Source organism: Capra hircus, chromosome 7 (genome assembly GCF_001704415.2).
Source record: "Capra hircus breed San Clemente chromosome 7, ASM170441v1, whole genome shotgun sequence".
NCBI classification, from domain to species: Eukaryota; Metazoa; Chordata; class Mammalia; order Artiodactyla; family Bovidae; genus Capra; species Capra hircus.
Genome location: NC_030814.1, coordinates 63,245,068 through 63,269,051, shown reverse-complemented (window position 1 = coordinate 63,269,051; position 23,984 = coordinate 63,245,068). Strand labels below are relative to the sequence as shown.

General features: G+C 53.7%; 1 protein-coding gene across 1 annotated transcript in view; it reads left to right on the top strand.

Moving 5' to 3' along the window:
- Positions 10,682–23,984, top strand: part of SLC25A48 (solute carrier family 25 member 48) — a 45,761-nt gene continuing 32,458 nt past the window's right edge. The window contains exons 1-4 of the mRNA XM_018050349.1: positions 10,682–10,867; positions 13,777–13,820; positions 18,945–19,016; positions 21,239–21,497. Coding sequence (XP_017905838.1) covers positions 10,774–10,867; positions 13,777–13,820; positions 18,945–19,016; positions 21,239–21,497 — 469 coding nt within the window. The 5' untranslated portion in view covers positions 10,682–10,773. The remainder of the gene's footprint in view (positions 10,868–13,776; positions 13,821–18,944; positions 19,017–21,238; positions 21,498–23,984) is intronic.

Below are 23,984 nucleotides of genomic sequence, written 5' to 3'. Positions count from 1 at the left end.
GACCCTGGCTGGGGAGCCACCCTGGGTTTAACCAAGCAGAGCCGCATTTGGAAAACCCCTCTAACCTCCAGTGTTGGCAGGAGCAGGGGAGGGAAAGCTGGAGGGGCTGAGGGAGTTGGGTGCCATGACAGATGGAACACCCTTCTCTTCCCAGATGTTCCAGGAGAGCTGCAAGGCTGAGCCCAGAGTCTTGTCCTCTCTGAGGCTCCTGGAGGAGGACAACCCAGAGCCCCCATCCCAGCAACTACAGGCCACCGGTTCAGGGGGCAGTGAGTCCCTCAGCAACCTTGACCTCTCCCATGGGCCCCTGGTGGCCCTGGAGTGCCTGCCCTTCTTCCGCACCTACGGGCAGCTCCTGGCTGAGGAGGAGTTGGTCCCACGGCCTGAGGTCTTCAGGGACCAAGGAGGAGACCAGAGTGTCAGAGAGGAGGACTCAGAGCTGCCCAGCAGCTTCTTCCCTTACTACTGCTCCAAGGAGGAGAGTTTCCCCAGCCTGGCCCTCCCTGGCGGGTCATGTGCAGGCTCCCGTGGCCCCCCTACCAGGAGGGAGATGCAGGCCTGCTGCCGCTGCACAAGGACAGTAAGCGGCGACTGCTCTGTGAGTCAGGGAGACTAGGAGGGTGTGCGGAGCAGCGGGTGCCCTGGGGCCCTTCAGACCTCTCCCAGGTCCCTCCCGTAGGCGTGGCCAGGGCCCCCCAGGGTCAGCTGGAGCAGTGTGTCATTGGTTAAGAGCACAGACGCTGGAGGCAGACCGCCTCACTTAATCCTAGCTTGGCCACTTACTCGGAAAGTAGCCTGGGAAATGTGTTTTAAGCTTCATAATTCTCAGTTTCCTTATAAAGACAGATAATAGTAGTAGCTACTATTTGTTTAGTTCGTAGGCTCCCAGACAAATGATTCATGTGTGCCATTTCATTTTTCCTAGTAAGACTCCGATGAGGTAGGTATTAGTATTCCCATTTTGTGGAATGAGACTTAAAGAAGTTCAGCAACTTGGCCAGAGATGCTGCTATCAAGAGCAGTCCTGGGATTTGACCCAAAGCCCAAGCCCCACAGAATCACTAACAGCCACTTCCAGCATCATGAAGCTGGCACCAATCCCTGTGCCTGCAAGATGGAGGCAGTGGGATGAGTGGGTTCTAATCCCAGCTGGGAGCCCTAGGCGGGGGATGGAGGGGGTGCCCTGCACCACTGAGAGCTTCCCTTCTGTAGGGCAGGCATGCCTCTCCCTTCTGCTCCTAGTGCTACTGAGGAGTGGAGGCCCAGGCTAGCCCTGGGTGTCAGGCCGAACCTGGAAGCCTGGCTGACCTTCTTGTCTCCCCCTGACCCAGGCTGGCCCAGCAGACCTCACCTCTCGGCGCTCTCACTCAGCTGCCTGCTGCCCTATCCTGCTGGTCTCAGCCGGGCATTCCCATGACAGCGGCCTGGACACCCCTCTCTCCAGCGACGTTGCCTTCGGGTCCCAGTCCCTTCATGCTTCAGGATTTGTGCCTTACTACAGAAGCCCCGAGGAGGGGCTGCACATAAGCCCTGGGCCCCCCGCCTCTCCACTGTGGGGCCAGGAGTCCGCAGGAAAGCTGCCCAGGCCCAGGGTAGCCACACTGTTGAGGGAGCAGGAGCTGGTGGTGGCAGGAACCACCAGCGGACAGCCCCCAGTACCTGATGATCAGCACGCAAGAGGGGAAGTGACTGAGGGCAAGGCTCCAGGGCTCAGCTTGTGGGACTGGAGCTGGCCTGGGACTGCAGCCCCCAGGCCTTCATTTTCCCCTCTGGAGGGAGGCACCCAAGCCCAGGCTCTCCTGTTGGTCTCGAAAGAAGACCCTGCACCCTACTAGTGGGTGGCTTGACCCTGGGGTCTGAGTCAGCAGAGGAGAGCTCAGCCTGCATCCCATGCTCAGCCACACCCCCAGGAAGTGACCCCACCACCCTGGCTGCTCCCACTCCTCTCTCCTGGCTGGAAAACCTGCCCAATGGAGAGCAGCTGTCCTAGGAGTGCCTCCACAAAGGGGAGGGAGCAGGGTTTGCCTGAACACTTGAGAGGTGCGGAGATCAGAGATTGGTTTGTGAATAAATCATTCCACTCCCAGGGCTGGACTTGGTACACTAATTTGATGCTTTGGAGTAATACTTGTGGCTTCCATTTATGGAGCACGTACTGTATGCTAGGCATCTCACAGAGATCATCTCCATAGTCCTGAGGTACAGACACTGGGGTCATCTGCATTCTACAGCTGAAGAAACAAGCTCAGGGAGGTCAAGTAACGTGCCTGAGCTCACACAGCTCATGGAGAGCAGAGCTGGGATTCACACCCAGGTCCATCTGACCTGGGGCCCTGAGCGCTTGAGCACTTGCCCTCATGCCCCTCCTCGGGGAGTCTTGACACAGCCAGGGGAGAGTCAGCTGCTCCCTGACAGGCTGCCCTGGACCTGCCCCCACCTCCCTCCTCCTCACTGCCCCTCTGCCTTTCCTCCTCCAGCTCTCTGCTCTTTGGAGCAACGTAGTCTGCCGAGCCCCTGCCTACTCGGACCGCATGGACATGTCTGGCGCCCCAACTCCAGGTTCACCCCGTGTACCGCAGCAGAGGGCCATGAGGCTGAAGCAGGTGGGTGCAGGCCGTGTGCTGCACCTGGGGCTGTGCACGTGCTCACTGGCCGCTGTTTGAAACCGTCCCTAGTGCCCGGTCACGCCCGCCATGCCCCATGCTCACAGCCACTCTGTCCCACCGTGCTGGCTCCCTGTCCACACACCCCGGTGGCTGATTTGTTCCTGACCAGGGGGATGCCTGCCCCTGCTCCCCACTCTTCCTGAGGATGGGGAAGTTGAGGAGGACGGGAAAGAAAGCAGTCACTCACACTTCAGGTACATGCAAGAATTTCTTCTAAAGTTTCTCTTCTGTTGTTTGCTGTGATTTCCCTTTGGGCTGGGAGACTTGGGGTTAGGAGTGTGATGGATGAAATCTAGTGGCCTTGCTGGAAGACTCCTTGGCTTGGCCTGAGGGGACTGGCCTGACCCCTTGTGTGTTCCTCAGAGCCGGGTGTGGGTGGATCTGTGCTGGCTGGCATCCTTGAGCCCTCACTGCCTTCAGACAGTTAGGAGGTGTGTCTGGGTGTGTGAGAAACCAGGGCCACCCCCTCCTGTGCTTTCTGAGCTGGGCCCCAGGGATGACTCCCTGGTCCTGTGTGTGGGGCTCGTAGAGTGCACGTCAGGCTGGGAGCCCTGCCGCCAAGCATCATCATCTCCTGAGCAAGCGGGCGGGACCTCACTTGCTCACGGGGCTGAAGAGACCCTGGAGCTTTTCAAGACTGGGAGCTCTCTTGAGGGAGTGGTTTGAAGGAAGGATCTGGGGCAGAGAGGTCCTGGGTGGGAGGGTGGAAGGGTTTATCTTCAAGAGCAGGTTGCTTCTCATCCATCCAGCTAGCACCAGCCGGAAGCTGCTCTGGGTCGACACAGACATGAACACAACGTGAGAACAGAGGCTGGAACAAGGTTGAGAAGTAACTTCCGTTGAGTGTTCATTGTGCGCCAACCACAGTGCTGAGCACTGTATGTCACATAACATGTTGATTTTGAGTTCGGTACCACTTCAGCTAGGTACTGTTAGCAGCTCCATTTTACCGAGAAGGAGGTCCAGGCACAGGGGGATTAAATGGCCAACCAAAGAATACAGAGATGGAAAGCTACAGTCCACAGGGTCGCAAATAATTAGACACGACCGGCATCTGAGCACAGCACATGGCACAGACAATACAAGCACACTAGTTATGAGCATGGACTCCAGAGCTGGGTAGTGTTTCGATCCTGGCTCTAGTGCTTTCCAGCTCTGCATTCTTTGGCTGGCCATTTAATCCCCCTGTACCTGGACAGTCGCCTCTGTCAAATGGGGCTGCTAACAGTACCTAACTGAAGTTCTATCGAATTCAAAATCAACATCTATTTCCATGTAATATATTGGGCCTCCCTAGTGGCTCAGATGGTAAAGAATCCACTTGCAATGCGGGAGACCTGGGTTCAGTCTCTGGGTTGGGAAGATCCGCTGGAGGAAGGCATGGCAACCCATTCCAGTAATCTTGCCTGGAGGATCCCCATGGAGAGAGGAGCCTGGCAGGCTACAGTCCGTGGGGTTGCAAAGACTCGGACATGGCTGAGTGACTAAGCATAGCACATATAACATATTATCTCAACGCTTAATTATGTTTATGTTATGTTTATATTATGTTTGTTAGTCACTCAGTGGGCTTCCCTGGTGGATCAGATGGTAAAGAATCTGCCTGCAATGCCAGAGACCCAGGTTTGATCCCTGGGTTGGGAAGATCTCCTGGAGAAGGAAATGGCTACCCACTCCGGTATTCTTGCCTGGAGAATTCCATGACAGAGGAGCCCGGCTGGCTCCATGGGGTAGCAAAGAGTCAAACACCACTGAGCAACTAACACTTTCAGTAGCTTAACATATCAATAAACATGAATTTTCTCCCAGCCTCAAGGTTAAGGAGTCTGGGAGCAGCTTGGCTGGGTGGTTATAGCTTGGGATCTCTCATGAAGCTGCAGGTAAGATGTTGACCAGGGCTGCAATCGCTTGAAGGCTTGACTGTGGACTGGAGGATCTGCTTCCTGCCTCACATGGTTGGCAAATCTGTGCCGGTTGTTGGCAGGAGGCCTCCGCTCCTCACCTTGTGAGGAGGCTTTTCCACAAGGCTACCTGAGCAGCCTCACAACATGGTGACTGGCTTCCCCAGAGTGTTCAATCCCAGAGACAGAAGCTGGGATGCCTAATACGGCTGAGCCTTCAAAGTCACATAGTGTCACCTCTACCATACTCTGTTGGCCACACAGGTGAGTTCTAATTCAGTGTGCAAAGAGACCTCACAAGGGTGTGAGTGGTCAGAAGACCATCATCTTGGAGACCGGCTACCATAAAATATAGTGCCAAATTCTGGGGGTTCATGGGGAGAAAGGGCTCATTCACCGGATCAGGCTCTGGAGTTAGGGTAGGAGAGTCAGAGGGAAGTAGTCTTAACTCTACACTTGGGAGGAATGTGCTAAGACAATGACTATATCCCCAGTCCCCAGATTATACTTAGTTTCTGGTAGGTTCTGTTCAGTTCAGCCGCTCAGTCATGTCCGACTCTTTGCAACCCCATGGACTGCAGCATGCCAGGCTTCCCTGTCCATCACCAACTCCTGGAGCTTGCTCAAACTCATGTCCATTGAGTCAGTGATGCCATCCAACCATCTCATGCTCCATTGTCCCCTCTCCTCCTGCCTTCAGTCTTTCCCAGCATCAGGGTTCCTGGTAGATACTCAGGTCAATTGTTGGATAAAGCATCAATAAGGCAGAAAAGGGGCCCAACATGGTTTTAGGTGTCTAAAGTTAGGGGAGGAGTGGTCGTTATGAGGCGCCTGGGTGGAGGGAGAAGGTGGGGGTCCCCTTAGGCAGTGTTCCTGCAGTGGAGAGAGGGCTGGAGCTTGCCTGCTTTGCCAGGAGACCTGGCTTCAGCAGAACCACATAACCATGGGGCAGCAGGCAACTTCCCTTCTGCCCACTCCCCTGCAAATGAACTTGAACCTCATTTAAGGCTGGTTCTCTTCAGCCTCTCCCTTGGCAAATCATTTTTCGCTTAGGAAGTCTCTATTTTGGAGAAAATCGAATCCATATGGTTTTGAGATTTTATTCTTTGAAGTCTTTTTCTTTGTAGTCGCATCAAAAATGAGATGTCCTGGGAGTCCTTCACATCTCCCCTCTCTTAAAAACAGGAAACTGCTCTTTGCCATGTTCATGTTCACCCTGGAGCAGAGAGCCATGGGTTTGTGTGGGTTCAGAGCTGAGTTTGTTACCCAGACTCTTTCTTCAAGGTGTGGGGTCTTAAGTCTGGTCTCAAATTTCTTTTTTTACTTTTAAATATTTATTTATTTACTTAGCTGTGCCAGGTCATAGTTGCGACACACAGGATCTTTGATCTTGGTTGCGGCATGCAGGACCTTTAGTTGCAGGCTGTGGGATCTAGTTCCCTGACCAGGGATCAAACCTGGACCCCCTGAACTGGGAGAGTGGAGTCTTAGTCCCTGACTACCAGGCAAGTCCTCATCAGGCCCCTGAGAGGTTCACCCTGGCACCCTCAGACTCCTCCTGAGCCTCCGTGTCAGCAGCTCTTTCAGTGCCCACGTGTATACTGGCTCTGCCTGCCAGCCTAGCGCCAGGGAAAGTAGGCCAGCAACCCCTCCCCCTTGCCACAGGTAAGCCCGCTTCTTGAGAGCCCCAAATGCTGTGCAGCAGCGCCCTCTGGTGGCTTGTCTTAAGACATCCACCGCTGTCATCTTCATGGTCCACAATTTCAGACTTCTACTTTGCTACAAAAGGCAGAGGGGAAATTGAGGCCTGGACCTGCCCAAGGTGCCCCCAGTGAACAGCAGCACCAGAAGCAGAGCCCAGGCAGCCCAGAATCCTGGCAGCTGCTTGGCCCCCCTCACTTCACAGCCAGTCACCTCTATTTTTTGACTTGGAGCATCAAATTGAATGGACCTAGACCCAAATGCAGTCAGAACATGGCTCTGAATAGACTTTCTCAGAGAAAAAGTAAAGTAAGGAATCCTGCCCCAAATGAAGAACTCCAGTAGCACCTTGAAAATCAGAACCAGACTCAGGGACGGGACCCCAGAATTCCCATTATCCGAGGCTGGCACAGAGTGAGGCAGGAAGTACAAGCACCCAAAGAAGAAAGACAGCCATGCCCATGGCTATGGGGAGCTGCTAACGGCCCCTCAACAGAGGGGAGCAGGGCCATCTGAGCAGAGGTGCTGAGGAAAGACAGGCGGGAGAAAAGGTGTGGGGGTCGTGAGCTGAGAGATGACGGATGCAGCTGGGAGGGGGCCACGTGAGGGCCCTGAGGGTCCCCAAATGGAAAAAGGAGCAGGGGATGAACTCTGAGGATAGAGAGAGAGCAGGGTCTTTGCCACGGGGGTGGGGGTGGGGGTGGGGGTGGGTCAGGCAGGAGCAGCAGCTGGCCCAGGTATAGTAGGTGGGCACAGGCAGGGGACCTGGGCTTGGCCTAGAGTGTTGAGGATGTAGAGACCCGAGGCCGGAGAGACTCAGGGTGCAACCCGGAGGCTCCCAGCCTGGGGGCCTTCCCTGACTTCTACCTGGCACACAGCTCACCCAGTGTTCTCACAGTCGCCCCCTGTGGCATCTCGGGCAAACAGTCCCCGCTCTGACAGAGACCTTCCTGAGAGCAGACACTGATGCCGACTAGAAAGGACAAGTGAGAAATGGGATGTGCACCACTGATTGTCAGAGCACCGCCCATCTGCACATCCTCACTGCCACTGTGGTGGAAGCTGCTCTGGGGGTTACCTTTGGGGAAGGAGCTGAGGAAGAAAGGAGCCGGGGGATCTTTCTGGCCCTAGCACCCCAGGGAGTTGACATCTCTTTGCCTCAGTTGCTTCACCTGCTCTCTCCCAAGGCATACAGTGTGCACAGCAGCACCACAAACACTGCTCCAACGTGGGGATGCCAGGACCAAGCAGCAGCCCAGAGCCCTCCCCACACTCAGCGTCCTCCCGGGTCTAGGGTTCTCTAGCCCGCCCCCAGCTGCCACGAGAACCGGTCCTCCCCACCCCCCTCAGTGGGGAGCCTCATGGGCAGATCTGTGGCCCACATTTGGGGATGGAGCACAGAGCTTCCTTCTGGAGAGGAGCTCACACCCTTGGCACTGCTGCAGCTCATTAGCAGTTCAAGCAGCTGCTTTCTGGGCTCAGGAAGCTGTCCCAGGGCTCCGGGGCCTCTGCCTGCCAACTCGGGACCTTCCCATTTGGTGCCAAACTGAGGGCCTGAGGGAATGACAGCACCCCCTCCCCCAGCACCTGCTGGGTGGTCCCCCAAAAGAGTGGACCGGGGGGAACTGGCAGGCTTGCCACTGTGGATGGGCTCCAAGGTGAGTTCACAAAATGACCACTCTTTGGAGACCTTTGATTTCTCATCACTGCCCTGGCATGTGTCCCAAGCATGGCAGGGCACAGTTTGGTTGGTTGCTACTGGTAGCCCTCACTTGTCTCGGCCCTTTTAAGATCAAGCCTCAGTGGCAGACTCTGTCTTGCCTTGGAGGAGGGAGGCTTGGGCAGTGGTTGTGCCGCGCTGGCCTGGAGGATGTGACATCGCTGTGTGGGGTGGGGGAGAAGGGTGGGCCCAGCAGAGGCCCCTCCCCCAGACCTTACCCCCTGCCATTTCCTGCAACCTCAGGTGCTAAGGCCAGGTGCCCTGCTGGGAACTAGCAGGACACTGGGGGTGCCAGGGAGCCCTCACTCCACATAGATAGATCATGTTTCTAGTAAGCATGTACCTCCAGCTGGGGCCTGGCTGGGTGCAGGACCTGCCTCCAGAGTGGGATTGAGAGAGAGATGACTGCCCCACCCCCTGCCTTTTAGGCTGGACAGTGCAGGCTGAGCCTGAGCCTGGAGGGAGCTGGGTCCCTGAAGAGTTTGACGTGACCTTGGACCTCCATGTCCTGCTGTCTCTGGGCCCAGGGCAGCTAGTGGGACACAGCTGGGATGACAGTAAGCATCCCTGCCTGGGGATGGACAGGGAAGAGAGAATCCATGGCTGATGGGTCTCAGCACAGGCCCAGGGAGACATGAGCACCCCACTGCCATTTTGAGGCAAGGAGCTGGGCAGGAAGGTGGGAGGGATGAGAAATGTGTGGGGGAAGGTCAAGGGAAATCTGTTAGGTTGTTCCTAGAATGCCTCCCCAGCTCACAGCTCTGGGGTCATGAGACCCCCTGACCAGATGGGGTCTCATTAAACCTCCCTACGCCCGCTATGAGCCACCTTGCCTGTTTCACAGGTGTACACGGTAAAACCAGCAGGAGATTCTTTGTGACCTAACAGTAGGGTCTGGCTGGGCAACGTGAAATCTGGAGGGCAGTCTGGGAGGCTGGAACCACTCATATCCCATGTGGAATTTCTTCCTCAGGGAAACCTCCATGTTCGATGAAGTTTGCTCATTATCAAGGATAAACTCCCTGGCTTAAAATCAGTTGGCCGCCACATCCACAGATTCGCTTCACAGCCACAGCTAGATCCGTGTTTGATTAAGTCACTGGGCACTGTTACCAGCCAAGTTGACACCTAAGAGTGGCCGTCACTGGGCTGACACCAGTGCCTCCTCACAGCTACTGTGAGGAGGAAGTGAGACTGTGCCTAAACTCTGGCTTGAGCACGTCTTCAGGGCAAGGCAGCACGGGCTCCATGGGCTTGTCTGCAGCACGTGGGCAGAGACAGAGGGGTATACATTTGGGGGTGGCAGGAAGTGTCTCAGTCAAGGTGGCTGAGCTAGGTTTGGGCCTGCTTGCCTGCTGGGGATGGGGGCTGGTCCAGACAGCCTTGGGGGTGAGGCATCAGTAGCTTCTGGGACCTGCAAGGTTCACACTTCCAGAGGCACTGTGTGCTTGCTACCTAGCCACCCAGACATCATGTCTAGGCAGCAGAGGAAACTTCCAGGCTCGCCTCACCCCTCCTGAAGGCCTGGCCAGGGACAGGCTGAGAGTTTCCAGGGCCTTAGAAATTCCTACCTGGCCTGGGTGCTCTCAGCAGGGGACTCTGTGCCCTCAGCCAGGGGTGCTGCCGGACCTTCAAATCTGGTGGAGTCTCCCCTGGGTGGTCCACTGTGGTAGCCAGGTCTTTGGGAATAAGCTCAAATCTGTCCATGTACCACTAAACCTACAGCTCAGATGTGACAACTTTCATCTCCTAATTTGACCAGTTTTCTAAAAGATTAAAATCTATGTAAAACTTATGTGACATACCATCATGTTCCTAGGAATGGGGGTAGTGGTAACACCTATTTCATAGGGCTGCTGTAGGAGTAAGCCCAGGTACAGTGAAGATGCCTGATTCCAGTGCTCAGGGCATGTTGGACATTATTAAGATAGTATTTAGAGACGATTTGGAGCCCACCTGGGCTAGGTATTTTCCACACATTATTTCAGTGATTCAGGAATAGACCGGATTTTGAAACCTGGGGGCTTGCGAAAGATGTGGAAGGTGGGGCAGAGAAGAGCCCCTGACTGCTAAAGTTGTTATGGAAAATTGTCTGTCCTTTGTATTTTATTGCGAAGCTGTCCATGGCTTTCAATCAGCTCAGAAAATTGAGAACTTCTGATTTAGATGATAGTTGGATGCTTGTGCATGCTAAGTCGCTTCAGTCGTGTCCGACTCTGTGACCCCATGGACTGTAGCCCACCAGGCTCCTCTGTCCATGGGATTCTCCATGCAAGAATACTGGAGTGGGTTGCCATTCCCTTCTGCAGGGGATCTTCCCAACCCAGGGACCAAACCTGTCTCTCCTGTAACTCCTGCGTTGCAGGCAGATTATTGACAAATAGTTGGGCATTCAATTGCAATTATTCCAGCTCTGTTTTAGCTGAGAAGAAGATGTGTCCATCCAGCTAAATAATTCAGTCACAGAGTGAACCTTGGTGTTTGTAATCAAATACTTTCCGACCTCAGACAGAGCCTTCCTCTTTACCTCTTGTCATTTGAAAAATGTCCCTGAAATCATTTCCAGTGTCTCAGAGACGTGAATAACTGCAGGTGGATACTCCCTCGCCGGCCCGCGCTCTGTGCCTTTAAGGTCCACTGGGGGCGTGATGTCAGCCGCCCGCGGGCACCCCAAGCGGGGAGTGGGGCAGCCCGGTGTGGAGGAGGACCTGCCTGCAGGGAATCCGTGTCCCTGACTTCACCCGTCTGGCGCGCTTGCCCGCAGGCCCTGTCCAGAAGACACTGAATGGGCACTGACCCAGCTACGGGAAAGCGAGGCGCCGCGGCCGGGGCCATGGGCAACTTCCAACTGGAAGACTTTGTCGCGGGCTGGATCGGAGGTGAGCGCACCCCAGGGCGGGAGGGATGGAGGGACCCCCAGATGTGAGTGTGGACGGGGACAGCCCTGCCCGACAGGAAGAGAGCGAGGCGACGGGTGCTGCACGGGCGGGGTCTCCACGCGGTGCCTGATTTGGGAGCTCCGCGCCAGCCACGTCCTGCCCACACGCTACCCAGGCGCACGCCGCCCGCTGCCCGGCTGGTCTTGCGGCTTCTCGACTGCTGCCGCGAGCCCCACTCAGATTCTTCCGGAGCCTGCGATTGCCTCAAAGTTCGGGTTTGCAAAACTGGATCCTGATCCTTAATGACTAAGCCGCCCATCAAAGTGGACAGCCAATGGAGCATGCTGGCGCGCACACGCCCTTCGGCGCCCCGGTGCGCGCCTGGATTTGGGCACTCCTGGGGACTTGTAGGTGAGGGTGGCGCTTGACCACCGCCCGCCGGGCGCGCAGGATGCGAGCCCGGCACCACAGTCAGGCTGGCTCTTCCGGCGTCCGGCTGTTGGGGGAGCTGGAGCGCAGGGCTGGGGACCCAACGTCGGCAGCAGACGCCCCCCGCCAGCCAGGGGAAACCCTTATGGTTTTCAGCTGCTGCCAACTGTCACACCTCTCCTCTGGCACTGTTGGGCCGGCTGATCCCTACCTACCGCTCCTGGAGCCGCTGTCTGCTGGGTGTGTTTGCTTGGGCAAGAGTCACATCCACTGCCTCCCTTCTTCATTCTTCTCTGTCCAGCAGAGGGTCGGTCTGTCCCTCCTTTGTTCAGCTATTGGAGATTTGAGAGACTTTGCTTATTGTAAAATACAGTCTTTCTTTTGGCTCCATCTAAGAGGATCATTGGGCCTCCCTGGCGGCTCAGCAGTAAAGAATCCACCTGCAATGCAGGAGTCACAGGTTGGGAAGATCCTCCAGAGGAGGGCATGGCAACCCACTCCAGTATCCTTGCCTGGAGAATCCCACGGACAGAGGAGCCTGGCGGGCTACAGTTCATGGGGTCGCAGAATCAGACAGGCCTGAAGCGACTTAGCATGCATGTTCACAAGAGGATCATCAGAAAAGAGATGTTGATGGATGCAGCTGCTCCCCAAAGACAAAGTAAAATACTGACATGCTCGGGTAGAGGCTGTGGCCATCATGTTTGTGCCCCATCAAGTGTCCTAGATGTGGAGACCAGGAGACTTGTAGGAAAGGAAAAAACAGAAACAGCATCTGGAATCAGTGGTTCCTCTTCTGGTGGCCCCTCCCACCTAGCAGGAGTCCATGTCTGTCCCCCACAGGTAGGGGAGACAGAAGCTGTAGGGCTCCTGTCTCTCACCCTCCCAAGCAGAGGTGATCTCTTGCACTGGGGACAGTTCTGTTGCACAGGCTCCCTTGGGTAGGGCTAAATTTACCAGTCAGGGGGCACATCCAGGCCCTCTTCAGACAACTTTTCAGCTGTTGAGAGGGAGAAACTTTCCTTGACTGCTCCTTCAGTAGTCTGACCAGCTTCAGTAGGGCTGCCTGGGACATGATTTGAGAAATGTCCTGGAGGGTGAGGCTACCAGAGTGTCTCAAAATCTCTGATGACAAAGACTCTCTGCACCTCACACGGCAAGTACTGGGTCACCCTTTATTCTGAGATTGGCCTTATTTTGTTTACATCAACAGGGTTTTGCTTCCATGAAATGAAGATGAGTGTACCAGCAGGGAATACTTAATAAGTATCAGGTGCTGTTTAAATGCTATCTGTGTGCTCAGTTGCTCAGTTGTGTCTGACTCTTTGTGACCCCATGGACTCTAGCCCGCCAGGCTCCTCTGTCCATGGCATTCTCCAGGCAAGAATACTGGAGCGGGTTGCCATTCCCTCCTCCAGAGGATGTTCCCGACACAGGGCTTGCACCCACATCTCTGTGTCTCCTGCCTTGGCAGGTGGATTCTTTACCACTGTGACACTTGGGATGCTATAACCTAAATGCTATATGGTTACGTTTAAAGCAACTTTATTGCGGTTATTTTACATATCATAAAATCCACTCATTTCAAGTATACAACTTAGTGATTATTAGTAATTTTACTAAGTGGTGCAACCATTACTGTAAGTTAGCTTTAGAACATTTCATCCCCCAGTAAGATCCCTCACACCTATTTATTGAGAAATCCCATTCCATTCCTCTCCCTCTGGGCAACCACTAATCTACTTTCAGAATCTGTTATAAATCTATAGTCATAGAGATTTCCCTCTGGGTTTTAGTATATGATTTCCGTAATTTTAGTACTTCCGGATAGATCTTTGGTTTCTTTTGAGTTAACTTTGTATATGGTATGAAAGTGAAAGTCACTCAGTCATGTCCAGCTCTTTGTGACTCCCTTGGACTGTAGAGTCCATGGAAGTCTCCAGGCCAGAATACTGGAGTGGGTAGCCATTCCCCTTCTCCAGGGGATCTTCCCAACCCAGAGATCGAACCCAGGTCTCCCACATTGCAAGTGGATTCTTTACCAGCTGAGCCACAGGGGAAAGCCCAAGAATACTGGAGTGGGTAGCCTATCCCTTCTCCAGCAGATCTTCCTGACCCAGGAATCCAACCAGGGTCTCTTGCATTGCAGGCAGATTCTTTACCAACTAAGCTCTCAGGGAAGCCCCTCTATGGTATGAGGGAGGGTCTAACTTTATTCTTTTGCACTGGTACCCAGTTATCCCAGCACCTTTACCTCCCTTTCTATAGCGTACTTATCCTGGAGGCAAGGCCCAGGATTTACTCCACTCTCTTTGCCTTGCTCTGTGTGTGAACCCATGCCTGAGGGTCCCTTCTGGTGACCGGGCATGGACCGAGTAAGTGAATGTAAGTGCCTGCGTGCTCTGTTCTGTCCTGAGAGCCAGCTGGGGCAAGCTCAAAGTCCAGGGGCTGAGTGACCAGCAAGTCTTCCTGATCCCCAGGTGCAGCGAGCGTCATCGTCGGCCACCCTCTGGATACAGTCAAGGTACGGTAGCCATGTCACCATTACCTTCTGGAAAGAGGCCTGGAGCGAGTCTGCCTCCAGTAGTGTGCCTGCTGTTTCTGACCTCCAGAAGGTCGCCAGCCCAGGGCCAGCTCTCTGTGCCAGTCCATGGGGGTGGAGAGCTAGGAGGCCCGGCCTGGAATGCTCTACCCTCATTGCTTGGCAGTGATTTTGTTTTCATAAATGCTCCGTTTCTGCCTCTAGATTCTCAGGAGCTTCAGGGGAGGGGGCGAGGGCATTGGGAGTGTTCTCCTGCAAGCCTCTGTGAAACTAAGGAACCAGAAAAGGCTTCCAGTGTGAGGTGGCATCTGAACCAGCATCTAAGGTCAGGTGATTGGAAAAGATACCCCAGGCACAGAGAACAGAATGGGCAAAGGCACTGAAGTAGGGGCACTGCCTGGGGGTCATGCTTAGGAAAGGCCAACATGGCCAGTTTTGCTGATGCCTCAGGTTTCTGAAAGCAGCTACGGATCAGAATCCAGGAAGGGTAGGTGGGCAGTCAATCCTTGTAGGCCTTGAATATCAGCTTAGGACTCTGGACCTAGGTTGGGAACGGGAAGCCACGGTAACTTGATGGAGCCAGCAAGGCCCCTTGGCATTGGAATCATCCATGCCCCTTGTTCTACAGGTGTGGAAACTGGCCCAGAAAGGGGAAGGGCTTAGCCCAGGTCATGATAAGCTGAAGCACTGGGAAGTGAGGTGCTGCAAAGGGACATCTGACTGCACCCCCACCCCTGCCTCCCGTCCCGGTGCTGAGCAGCACCCACAGCTATACCCCGAGAAGGTGGCCACTAACAGTGCCTCCTCACCCTGACTTTCACATTCGTATAAAGGGATGCCTGACTGCACCCCCACCCCTGCCTCCCGTCCCGGTGCTGAGCAGCACCCACAGCTATACCCGAGAAGGTGGCCACTAACAGTGCCTCCTCACCCTGACTTTCACATTCGTATAAAGGGACGTCTGATTCCACCCCAACCCCTGCCTCCCGTCCCGGTGCTGAGCAGCACCCACAGCTATACCCTGAGAAGGCGGCCACTAACAGTGCCTCCTCACCCTGACTTTCACATTCGTATCTAATGCTCCGCCAGGATTGTGCACAAAGAGGAACCTCTCAGGCCCTCCTCCAGGGGCCGCTGTGGCCCCTTTTCTCCCCATCTTCCTCCCCATGTGACTGTGGGCCCCTCCTCCGTCAGAGCCCAGGCCTGCTCTCTTCTGATGGGGAGGTCAGCCTACATGTCTAGATAGTTGAAGGTATTTCCTGCCTCACACAAGTCCAGCCTTTTGCTCATATATCAAACACATCCTGGATGCTTTCTCCATGCAGGTGCTGTGGGGCTGGCAGGGCAGAGGTGGTGGACAAAGCAAGTCCTGTCCCTGCCCCTGCAGATCTAACAGCCATGTTTTTTACCCAAGCAACCAGTGTGTTTCCCCGATAGAGTAACCATCCCTCACCCACAGCCTGGTCAGGGGCTGGTAGAGCCTGTTTGGAAGCCCTATCCTCATCTCCTGCCCCTGGCGTGGCAAGCCTGGCCACCCTGTGCCACATGTCAGCTGTAGAGGATAAGACACTCCTCCTTTTCTCCACTCCTCCCCCTGAACCTCTACAGGGAAGCTTTCCCAACACACAAAATCTAGTCTTTGTTCCACCTGAGGACATCTCTGTTGAGAGTACCAGCCTGATGATGCCAGCTTCCATGGCTGGCCTCTGGGTCCAGCCCGGGGCTGGCCTGGGGCCCTTGTTTCTCTCCAGAACATTTTCCTTCCTTCTGGCTGGCATTTACTCTAGAGTTCCTATTCTCTGAGAAAGGTCTGGGCCAGACTCCTAGAGTCAGAGGAGCCTGGAGTCCAGTTCCCGCTTCCTGTATTCTCTCCCTTAACCTCTCTGAGCCTCAGTTTCCTCATCTATAGAGTGGACTGTGAGCCCCTTCCACCAGTGGGGCTGTCACGGGGACTGTCACGTTGGCAGCAAGGGTAGAGCAGTGAGCGAGCCTTTCTCTCCCGAAGAGCACATGTGCTGGAGTGTGGTGATGCAGACAAGCGACTTGTCCCAGGTCCCCAGGCTCCCCTCTGAAAGAGCCAAGCTGGAAGGATCCAGGCTGCTGACCTGGGGCAGAGACTCCCACCCTACAGGCGGGAGAGCCAGGCTGGCTGCTTGGGGCAGCAGAGCTGGGGTCAGGATTCACTGCGGGCTCCTGGCACACCTGGTATGCTTAAAGTTTACGTCTGATGCAGTGTGACCAGGGTTCTCTAATCAGGGCTCAGCTCTCTATAGACCATTGAGAACACTGTAAGAAAATAAAGTTGCATTGTTTTAAGCCACTAAATTTATCATATGTTGTTACAGCAGCAATCAGAAACCTATACAGGGAATCAGCTTTTTTCATCAGTGAGGTGGCGATAGTATCCACACCTCATAGCATTTGTAGGATTCTGTGAGATAAGTTCCATAAGATGCCCAGTATTTCCCCACGTATGCAGTAGGTGCATATTATGTGCTAGCTCCTGTTGCAGTTGGAGACCCTAGAGGCTTGAGCTGTGCTGCTGGCCTGGGTGTCACCTTTCTCCAGGGCTGACAGACCTTTGCTCTGGTCTAGGCCCACAGTGAAATATGCCCTGGGCTTCTCTGTGGCCTGACTCAGACCCTCTGCCTGTCTACGGATACCCCAGGCAGCAGAGTCAGCCTCCATTAGAGTATGCCACCAATTCATCCTCCAGCCCCGTGGTCAGTCTGTGCAAAGGGCCAAGTGCCAGGGCCATGCTCTGCTCCAGGGATGAGAGGAAAATACAAGATGGCCCTGTTCCACATGGGAAACCCAAATACCCTACGAAGCCAATGGAGGTGACAGAATATCCTAACAGATGATGCTGTTAAAGTGCTGCACTCAATATGTCAGCAAATTTGAAAAATTCAGCACTGGCCACAAGACTGGAAAAGACCAGTTTTGTTCCAATTCCAAAGAAGAGCAATGCCAAAGAATTTTCAAACTCCTGTACAATTGCATTCATTTCACTTGCTAGCAAGGTTATGCTCAAAAGCCTTCAAGCTAGGCTTCAGTAGTTATGTGAACCAAGAACTTTCCACTGTGTAAGCTGGGCCTAAGAGAGGCAGAAGAACCAGAAATCAAACTGCCAACATTCATTGGACCATGGAGGAAGCAAGGGAGCTCCAGAAAAAAAACATATACTTCTGCTTTATTGACTATGCTAAAGCCTTTGACTATGTGGATCACCACAAACTGTGGAAAATTCTTAAAGAGATGGGAATAACAGACCACCTTACCTGTCTCTTAAGAAACTTATATTAGGGTCAAGAAGCAATGGTTAGGACATGGAACAACTGACTGGCTCAGGATTGGGAAAGGACTATGTCAAGGCTGTGTATTGTCACCCTGCTTATTTAACTTCTATGCAGAGTACATCATGCAAAATGCCAGGCTGGATAAAGCACAAGCTGGAATCAAGATTGCTGGGAGAAATATCAACAACCTCAGAAATGCAGATAATACCACTCTAATGGCAGAAACTGTAGAGGAAGTAAAGAGCGTCTTGATGAGGGTGAAAGAGGAGAGTGAAAAGCTGGCTTGAAACTGAACATTCAAAAAACCAAGATCATGGCATCCGGTCATGTCACTTCATGGCAAATAGAAGGGGAAAAAGTGGAAACAGCGACTGATTTTATATTCTTGGGTTCCAAAATCACTGTGGACAATGACTGCAGCCATGAAATGAAAAAAAAAAAAAAAGTTTGCTCCTTGGAAGGAAAACTATGACAAATCTAGACAGTGTATTAAAAAGCAGAGACATTACTTTACCATAAAAGATCCATATAGTCAAAGCTATGGTTTTTCCAGTAGTCATGTATGGATGTGAGAGTTGGACCATAAAGAAGGCTGAGTGCTGAAGAACTGATGCTTTTGGACTGTGGTGTTGGAGAAGACTGTTGAGAGTCCCTTGGACTGCAAGATCAAACCAGTCAATCCTAAAGGAAATCAGCCCTGAATATTCATTGGAAAAACTGATGCTGAAGCTAAAGCTCCAGTAGTTTGGCCACCTGATATGAAGAGCCAACTCACTGGAAAAGACCCTGATGCTGGGAAAGATTGAAGGCAAAATGAGAAGGGGGCGGCAGAGGATGAGATGGTCAGATAATATCACTGACTCAATGGACATGAATTTGAGCAAACTCTGGGAGATGGTGAGGAGCCTGGCGTGCTGCAGTCCACGGGGACACAAAGAGTAAGACATGACTTAGCGACGGAATAGCAACAACAGCAAAACAGATAAGCAGATCACATCATTGGAGCACTGAAGTTCAGACCCAAAAGATGAGCTGAAGAAGCTGAGTAAAGAGCCTTCCAGGAGGGAAATGTAGGTGGAATGTTCTGGAAGCAGGAAGAAACTGATGGTCCAGGGTCCAGGAATGTGTAATGTGGCAGGCGCAGCAGGTGTGGAGGAAATTGCCTGGAGGTGGTGAGAGGCACCACAGAGGCACCACCCAGGACCTCTGTGGTGCTGGTTAAGGGTGGGATTTTTCTGATTTTGGAGGGAGGCCTCTGCAGAGCTTGACACAGCAGTGACAAGCATGCATCGTTGTTTGGAAAAGATTAGGCTGACTGTTGTGTCGATACAGAAAAAGGAATGGGCAGGGGAGCAGGAGGCCATTGAGGAGCCCAGTGCATCACTGGGGGGACAGATACGGGGGTTCTGTATCTGTCGGGAAGTGAAGTGAGCAGGCCACTCCCAGGAGTATTTGGGAGGGCAGGGTGCTGGACAGCAGACAGGCCGGAGCCACAGGTTAGCGCTTGTATTCAAGATGCAGCAAAACCATATGTATCCAAACCAGTGTTGTTCTTGTGCAACAAACTGGCCTGTCCTCTTCTCGAAGCTCGAGGGGCCTCCTGCTGCATTTAGCAAGGGGCGAATGGGATGCGTAGGGAGGCGGTGCGGATAGAAGACGGAAGGCCAGCCAGGCTGGGACGGGGTCACAGGGGCAGGGCCTTCCCCTCTCTGGGGCCCCGTGCTGGGAGCCCAGGATCATGGGAGTGGTGGGGACGTGACTTGTCTCCGCCTGGCCCTCAGGCCCTTGCCTTTGCCTCTCTCCGCAGGCTCGCCTGCAGGCCGGCTCTGGCTATGGGAGCACCCTCAGCTGCATTCGCACGGTGTACAGGAGGGAGAGTGTAAGTGCTCCTGGCGGGAAGGTTCTCCTGGCGACCAAGGTCACCGTCCTCACCCCCTGTTCATGACGCTCATCACCTTTGGCTCAGTGTTCCCTCTTCATCTCACACCACTCCTCAAATATTATGTATTACCTAAACTTAACCCTGTCCCCGGGTGCAATATTATTGAGGAAAAGAACTGTGTCATCTCTCTGGAGAAATTTTGAGGCACTTAGGAACATGGAGTGGAAAATTCCTGCAAAAACAGGGTGACCTGTCAGGTTTTCAAAACCAGATGAGTGGCAGGTAAGCCACTTTAACCCACAAGCTCCCTGTATCCCAGAGTGGGGCGAGGGGTGGGAGTGGGGTGATTCTTCTGGTCCCAGACACCCAGAGCAGGCTTGTATCACATGCCTCCAGACCAGGGGACCCAGGGGTTTTCTCTGCAGAGGGGAAAATCTGAGTAACAGATTTTGTAGAAGCATCAGGTGCCATTCTTGAGAATGAGTATGTGCTTTTTGAAGACTTTCCAAGACTCCTCCTTGGAGAATTTTAAATAAATTTTAAAATGTAGGATGAAATGAACTATTAAAGAAATAGGCATAAGCAGACAGAGAGCAAATATACAGATACTAGGAGATAAAGTGGGGGTGGGATGAACTGGGAGATTGGGATTGATATATATACATATATATATATATATATATATACATACACATTACCATGTGTAGAACAGATAACTAATGAGAACCTCCAGCATAGAACAGGGCACTCTACTTAGTGCTCTGTAGTGACCTAAATGGGAAGGAAATCCAAAAAATTGTAGCTATATGTGTACGTATAGTTGATTCACTTCGATGTAGAGCAGAAACTAACACAACATTGTAAACCAGTTACACTCCAATAAAAATTAATTTTAAAAAAGGAAATAGGTGTAAGCCTGTGGCAGCACTGGGCTTTTCCTTGAGTCACTGGGAACATGACCCCCTTATTGGCCTCTGTCCCCACCAGGCTGCCTCCTGGGAAGTGGCCTGGAGCTCAGGAGGCTCCTGCTCGTGCCTGGAGTTTCTTCTTGGTTGAAGTGTGTCTTGTGTCTGCGTGTTGTTCTGATTCTCTGGATGGTCTGCTCAGGGTGAGCCCTGCAAACCCAGCACTAGCTGTTCCGGTGTAATGTTGTCCTACGCCTCCATCCTCTGAATGGCAGCTGTTCATTCTCCTTTTTGGGACATGTGCCCTGGGGTTTCTGTGGGGACTGTTGGCGTTCCTCTAAGACACGGTGGTTCAAAGCTAAGCGATGTCCCAAGTTATCGGAGAGGCGGAGTCTGGAGTATGGTGAGTGCACGCATGTGTGTTTGCATGCACATGCGTGTGTGGACGCTTGTGTGAGGTGGTGTCCAGGCTCTTGTAAACAGGGTGCAGGCATGCAGGTCAGGCTGAACCAGCTTGAGTACAGCCTGGAGTTTGTACAATGGCTTCCCAGTGCTTTTTCACCTTTGGTGCCCTGGATGTGCCCCGACTCCTCCAAGGGCCTCTGGGATTTTCCAGGCTCAGTGGCACATCTGTGGTGTCTGCTTAGAATGCAGTATGTGCAGACAGAAGCCTTTCGTGCTGTTCATTTGGGGATTCTCCCTCTGGCTCTGTCCCAACAGAAGCACATGCTTGGGGGCACCCAGCTCCCTGCTGGCCCAGGTGCCCCTGGGGGTGCTGTGGGACCCTTCACACCCCACCACTACAGACTTAGCGCACTATATTTTACTTGCCTGTCAGTCTGTCTGCCTGGGTCCCTTCTTGCCCCGCCTCCAGATTGTGAGCTCAGTGCCCGCGGAAAGTGCTTCTTTCTTCTTGTCCTGCAGGGCCTGGCACGTGCCCAGAGAATGCTTTTGTTGGAGTGGTGCATGAGCAGGGAGCATGTGGTGCTTGGCAAGCTCACTGGGCCTCCATGGGCTGCCCTCGGCCACAGCCCAGGAACACTGCCACTCTGGTGACAAATGCAGGTCCCAGGCCCAGCACACCATGGCTCAAGAAACAGCTTCATGCAGAAGCCAGTTCCTCCTCAGGGCAAGGATGCTCTCTTGCTCCCCTGTTTCTCCTTTCACATCAGCGCCCACTTATTCTTTTCACCGGCATACTGGCTTGCTTTTCCTGTGGTGTCTCCCCCACCAGGCTGTGGGCTCCAGGAAGGCAAAGTCTGTGCCAGGGGTGGCACAGGCCCTCATGCGTCCTCCTCCTGGGTCTCCTCACAGGTGTTTGGCTTCTTCAAGGGCATGTCCTTCCCCCTTGCCAGCATCGCCGTCTACAACTCAGTGGTGTTTGGGGTCTTCAGCAACACACAGAGGTTCCTCAGCCACCACCGGTGCCGAGAGCCTGAGGCTGGCCCACCCCACGTGCTGTCTGACCTGCTTCTGGCCAGCATGGTGGCCGGCGTGGTCTCTGTCGGGCTGGGTGCGCCCGTGGACCTCATCAAGATCCGGCTGCAGATGCAAACAGAGCCATTTCAGGAAGGTAAGAGGCCGGGGAGGCGGCCTGGTGTGTGGGCACCTGTGACCCTCTCGTGGCTTCCTAGCTCTGGGATTTGGTTAATATCCTTTTTATGGAGCAGGGCAGCTATGTCAAATTATTTTTATTGATAGCAGTAACTCTCATTAGTCAAGGGTTTACTATGTACCAGACGTTTGTGAAGAGCCCCACATGTGTTCTCTTAATTAATCTTCAGAACAATTTCCTGAGGCAGGCGCTGTGATTGTTTCCATTTTGCAGATGGGAAAACTGAGGCTCCCAGAGGTTGAGATACTTATTCAAGGACACACAATTCATGACTGGCCAGTCAGCACCAGCTTTATAGTTTGTAGCCCCTGGCGTGAAACGAAAATGATCTCTTAATTACAAATTAGTAAGAATTTTAAAAGGGCAAGAGTAAAGCATTGAGTCAAGTGAGGGGCCCTGTGTGACTGTCCGGGTCTCAGAACCACACCTGCCCCTCACACCAAGGAGTGCAGCCAGGAGGCCTTGAGCTGGATTGGCTGCTGGTTCATGAAGTGGGTACCCCTCACCTTGCCATCAATGTTCCATTAGAGTTTCATTTCTTATCTGCTGTGTAGCTAGCTACTCTGCCCCTTGGTGAGCTGGAGCTGACATCTCCTCCCTGCTGTAAAGAGGTGCCTGCCTCTTCTCCTGGGACCAGTTTTGATAAAGGAGGTTGGAAAGAATGAGAAGGCACTTGCTGTGTGGACAGAGAGGGCCGGCTGTAGAGAAAGGACGAGCTGGGGGCTCTTAGACAAATTCCAATACCTTGGAGTCTGGTCCTTGGCTCTCATTTTAGTCTGCCTCCTCAGGGAAGATACCATCCCTTTCTGGGACTCAGTCTCCTTATCTGTATGATGGAAGGATTGCATCTTGGTCCTTCCTGTGACCTCAGCTATATACCTGACAGATGTTGTGGATAAGACCCCTCTGCTTGGCCACCTTCTAAGTGGCCTCCATGTGAGCCCTCTGCCCTCAGAGGCTGGGTGGGGAGTCAGCTGTGCTGACACATGGCTGAAGCCCCAAAAGGTCACTCAGGAGCATCCTGGGACAGTGCCTCTCCTCCCCCGACTGTTACCCAGGCTCCCTGATTCACCTGCCCTCCCTGCTCAGCTGGGCAGGTGTCCAGGGCAGGTCTTCACAGACTCCAAGCATGGTGCTGATGCTCCTCACAAGGGCCCCTCCCACCCCAAGAATAGGAGTCACAGCTGCTCAGTGCCCCAGGGCCCATGGTCACTGTGAGCGTGCAGGGAAATGCAGGGCAACACTGGGATGGTTCCCCCAGAGAGTCACAGAGCACGCCCGCTGGAGGCCACTGAGGAGATGCACCTCACCCCCACCTACCTACGCGGAGTCATGTCTTGGTACCGTTCAGTTTGACCAAAGGGTTGCACCTCTGAGAAGAGTTCGCAGTTCACTGATCTGGTCCTTGTCAGAGGCAGAAGCAAAGATGTAGAGAAATGAAGGGGCATTGTGAACAGGCCTAGAGCACAGGAGTCCTGACCCCCAGGCTGGTTTTTTGTGCTCTCCTGTCTACTCTCGCAAAGTTGTGTTGGTCTAGGGTGCAGAGTAGGTCTCTCTCCATAAGCCTTGGAGCTCTTCGGGGCCCACATGTCGGATGAGTGTCAGTGCTGGGGCTCCTCGGTTCATGGGGGCAGCCCCGCCCGCTTCACAACCAAGGTGCCTCATCCCGGGAAGGGGAGGAGAGCGGGGCAGGTGTGCATGCATATCTGTGAGGGCCCCCAGCCAGCCTGGACACCCAGGGAGAGTGCTGGGACACAGCATGCCGGGACATTCGCAGACAAGTTCATCGGTGAACTTCCTTGACAGTGTTGGGTTTCATCCTTTGTTCTTCCCTCGCCCACCTACACTTTCCCTGAAGAGGGTTCTAGAATTGGGGCTGACTTAGCAGGCTAAGGCCTGAGCTACAGGTATCCTGAGGCCAGACTAGAAGCCTTCGAAACTAGAGGAAGGATGGGAGCAGCTCCAGAATAGCCAGACCCAAGAAAGGCCCCACCCCTGGGTGTGCAGGAGCCTGACTTTTAGGGAGCGGAGCAGCCTCCGTTAGCAGCTGCCAAAGCTGCTAAGTGCTCATCGTGTCCTGACACTGTGTTAAGTGCTGTTTATGCATGGCCCCATTTAACATCCACCCGACAGTGTGAGGTTCATTTACCCAATACACAATAGTTATGCACCTGCTGTGTGCCAGGCCTATGGCTAAGTGCTGAGGCCATAGTGGTGGACAGAAGACTCTGTCTTGTTCCTCTTGCAGCTCTCCGTCCAGCAAATGGGCAGACAGGCATTGAGCCGCTCCAGATAGGGTGGGGGAGAGTGGGAGGGGCTCTCAGTCAGGCTGGGGGTCAGGAAGGGCTTTGGCGAAGGTGGTGGGAGGAGTCGAAAGAGGGCCTGGAGGTCAGGACTGGGCACCTGGTCAAGGCCACACTGAGGGCCACCTGTGCCTGCTCACCT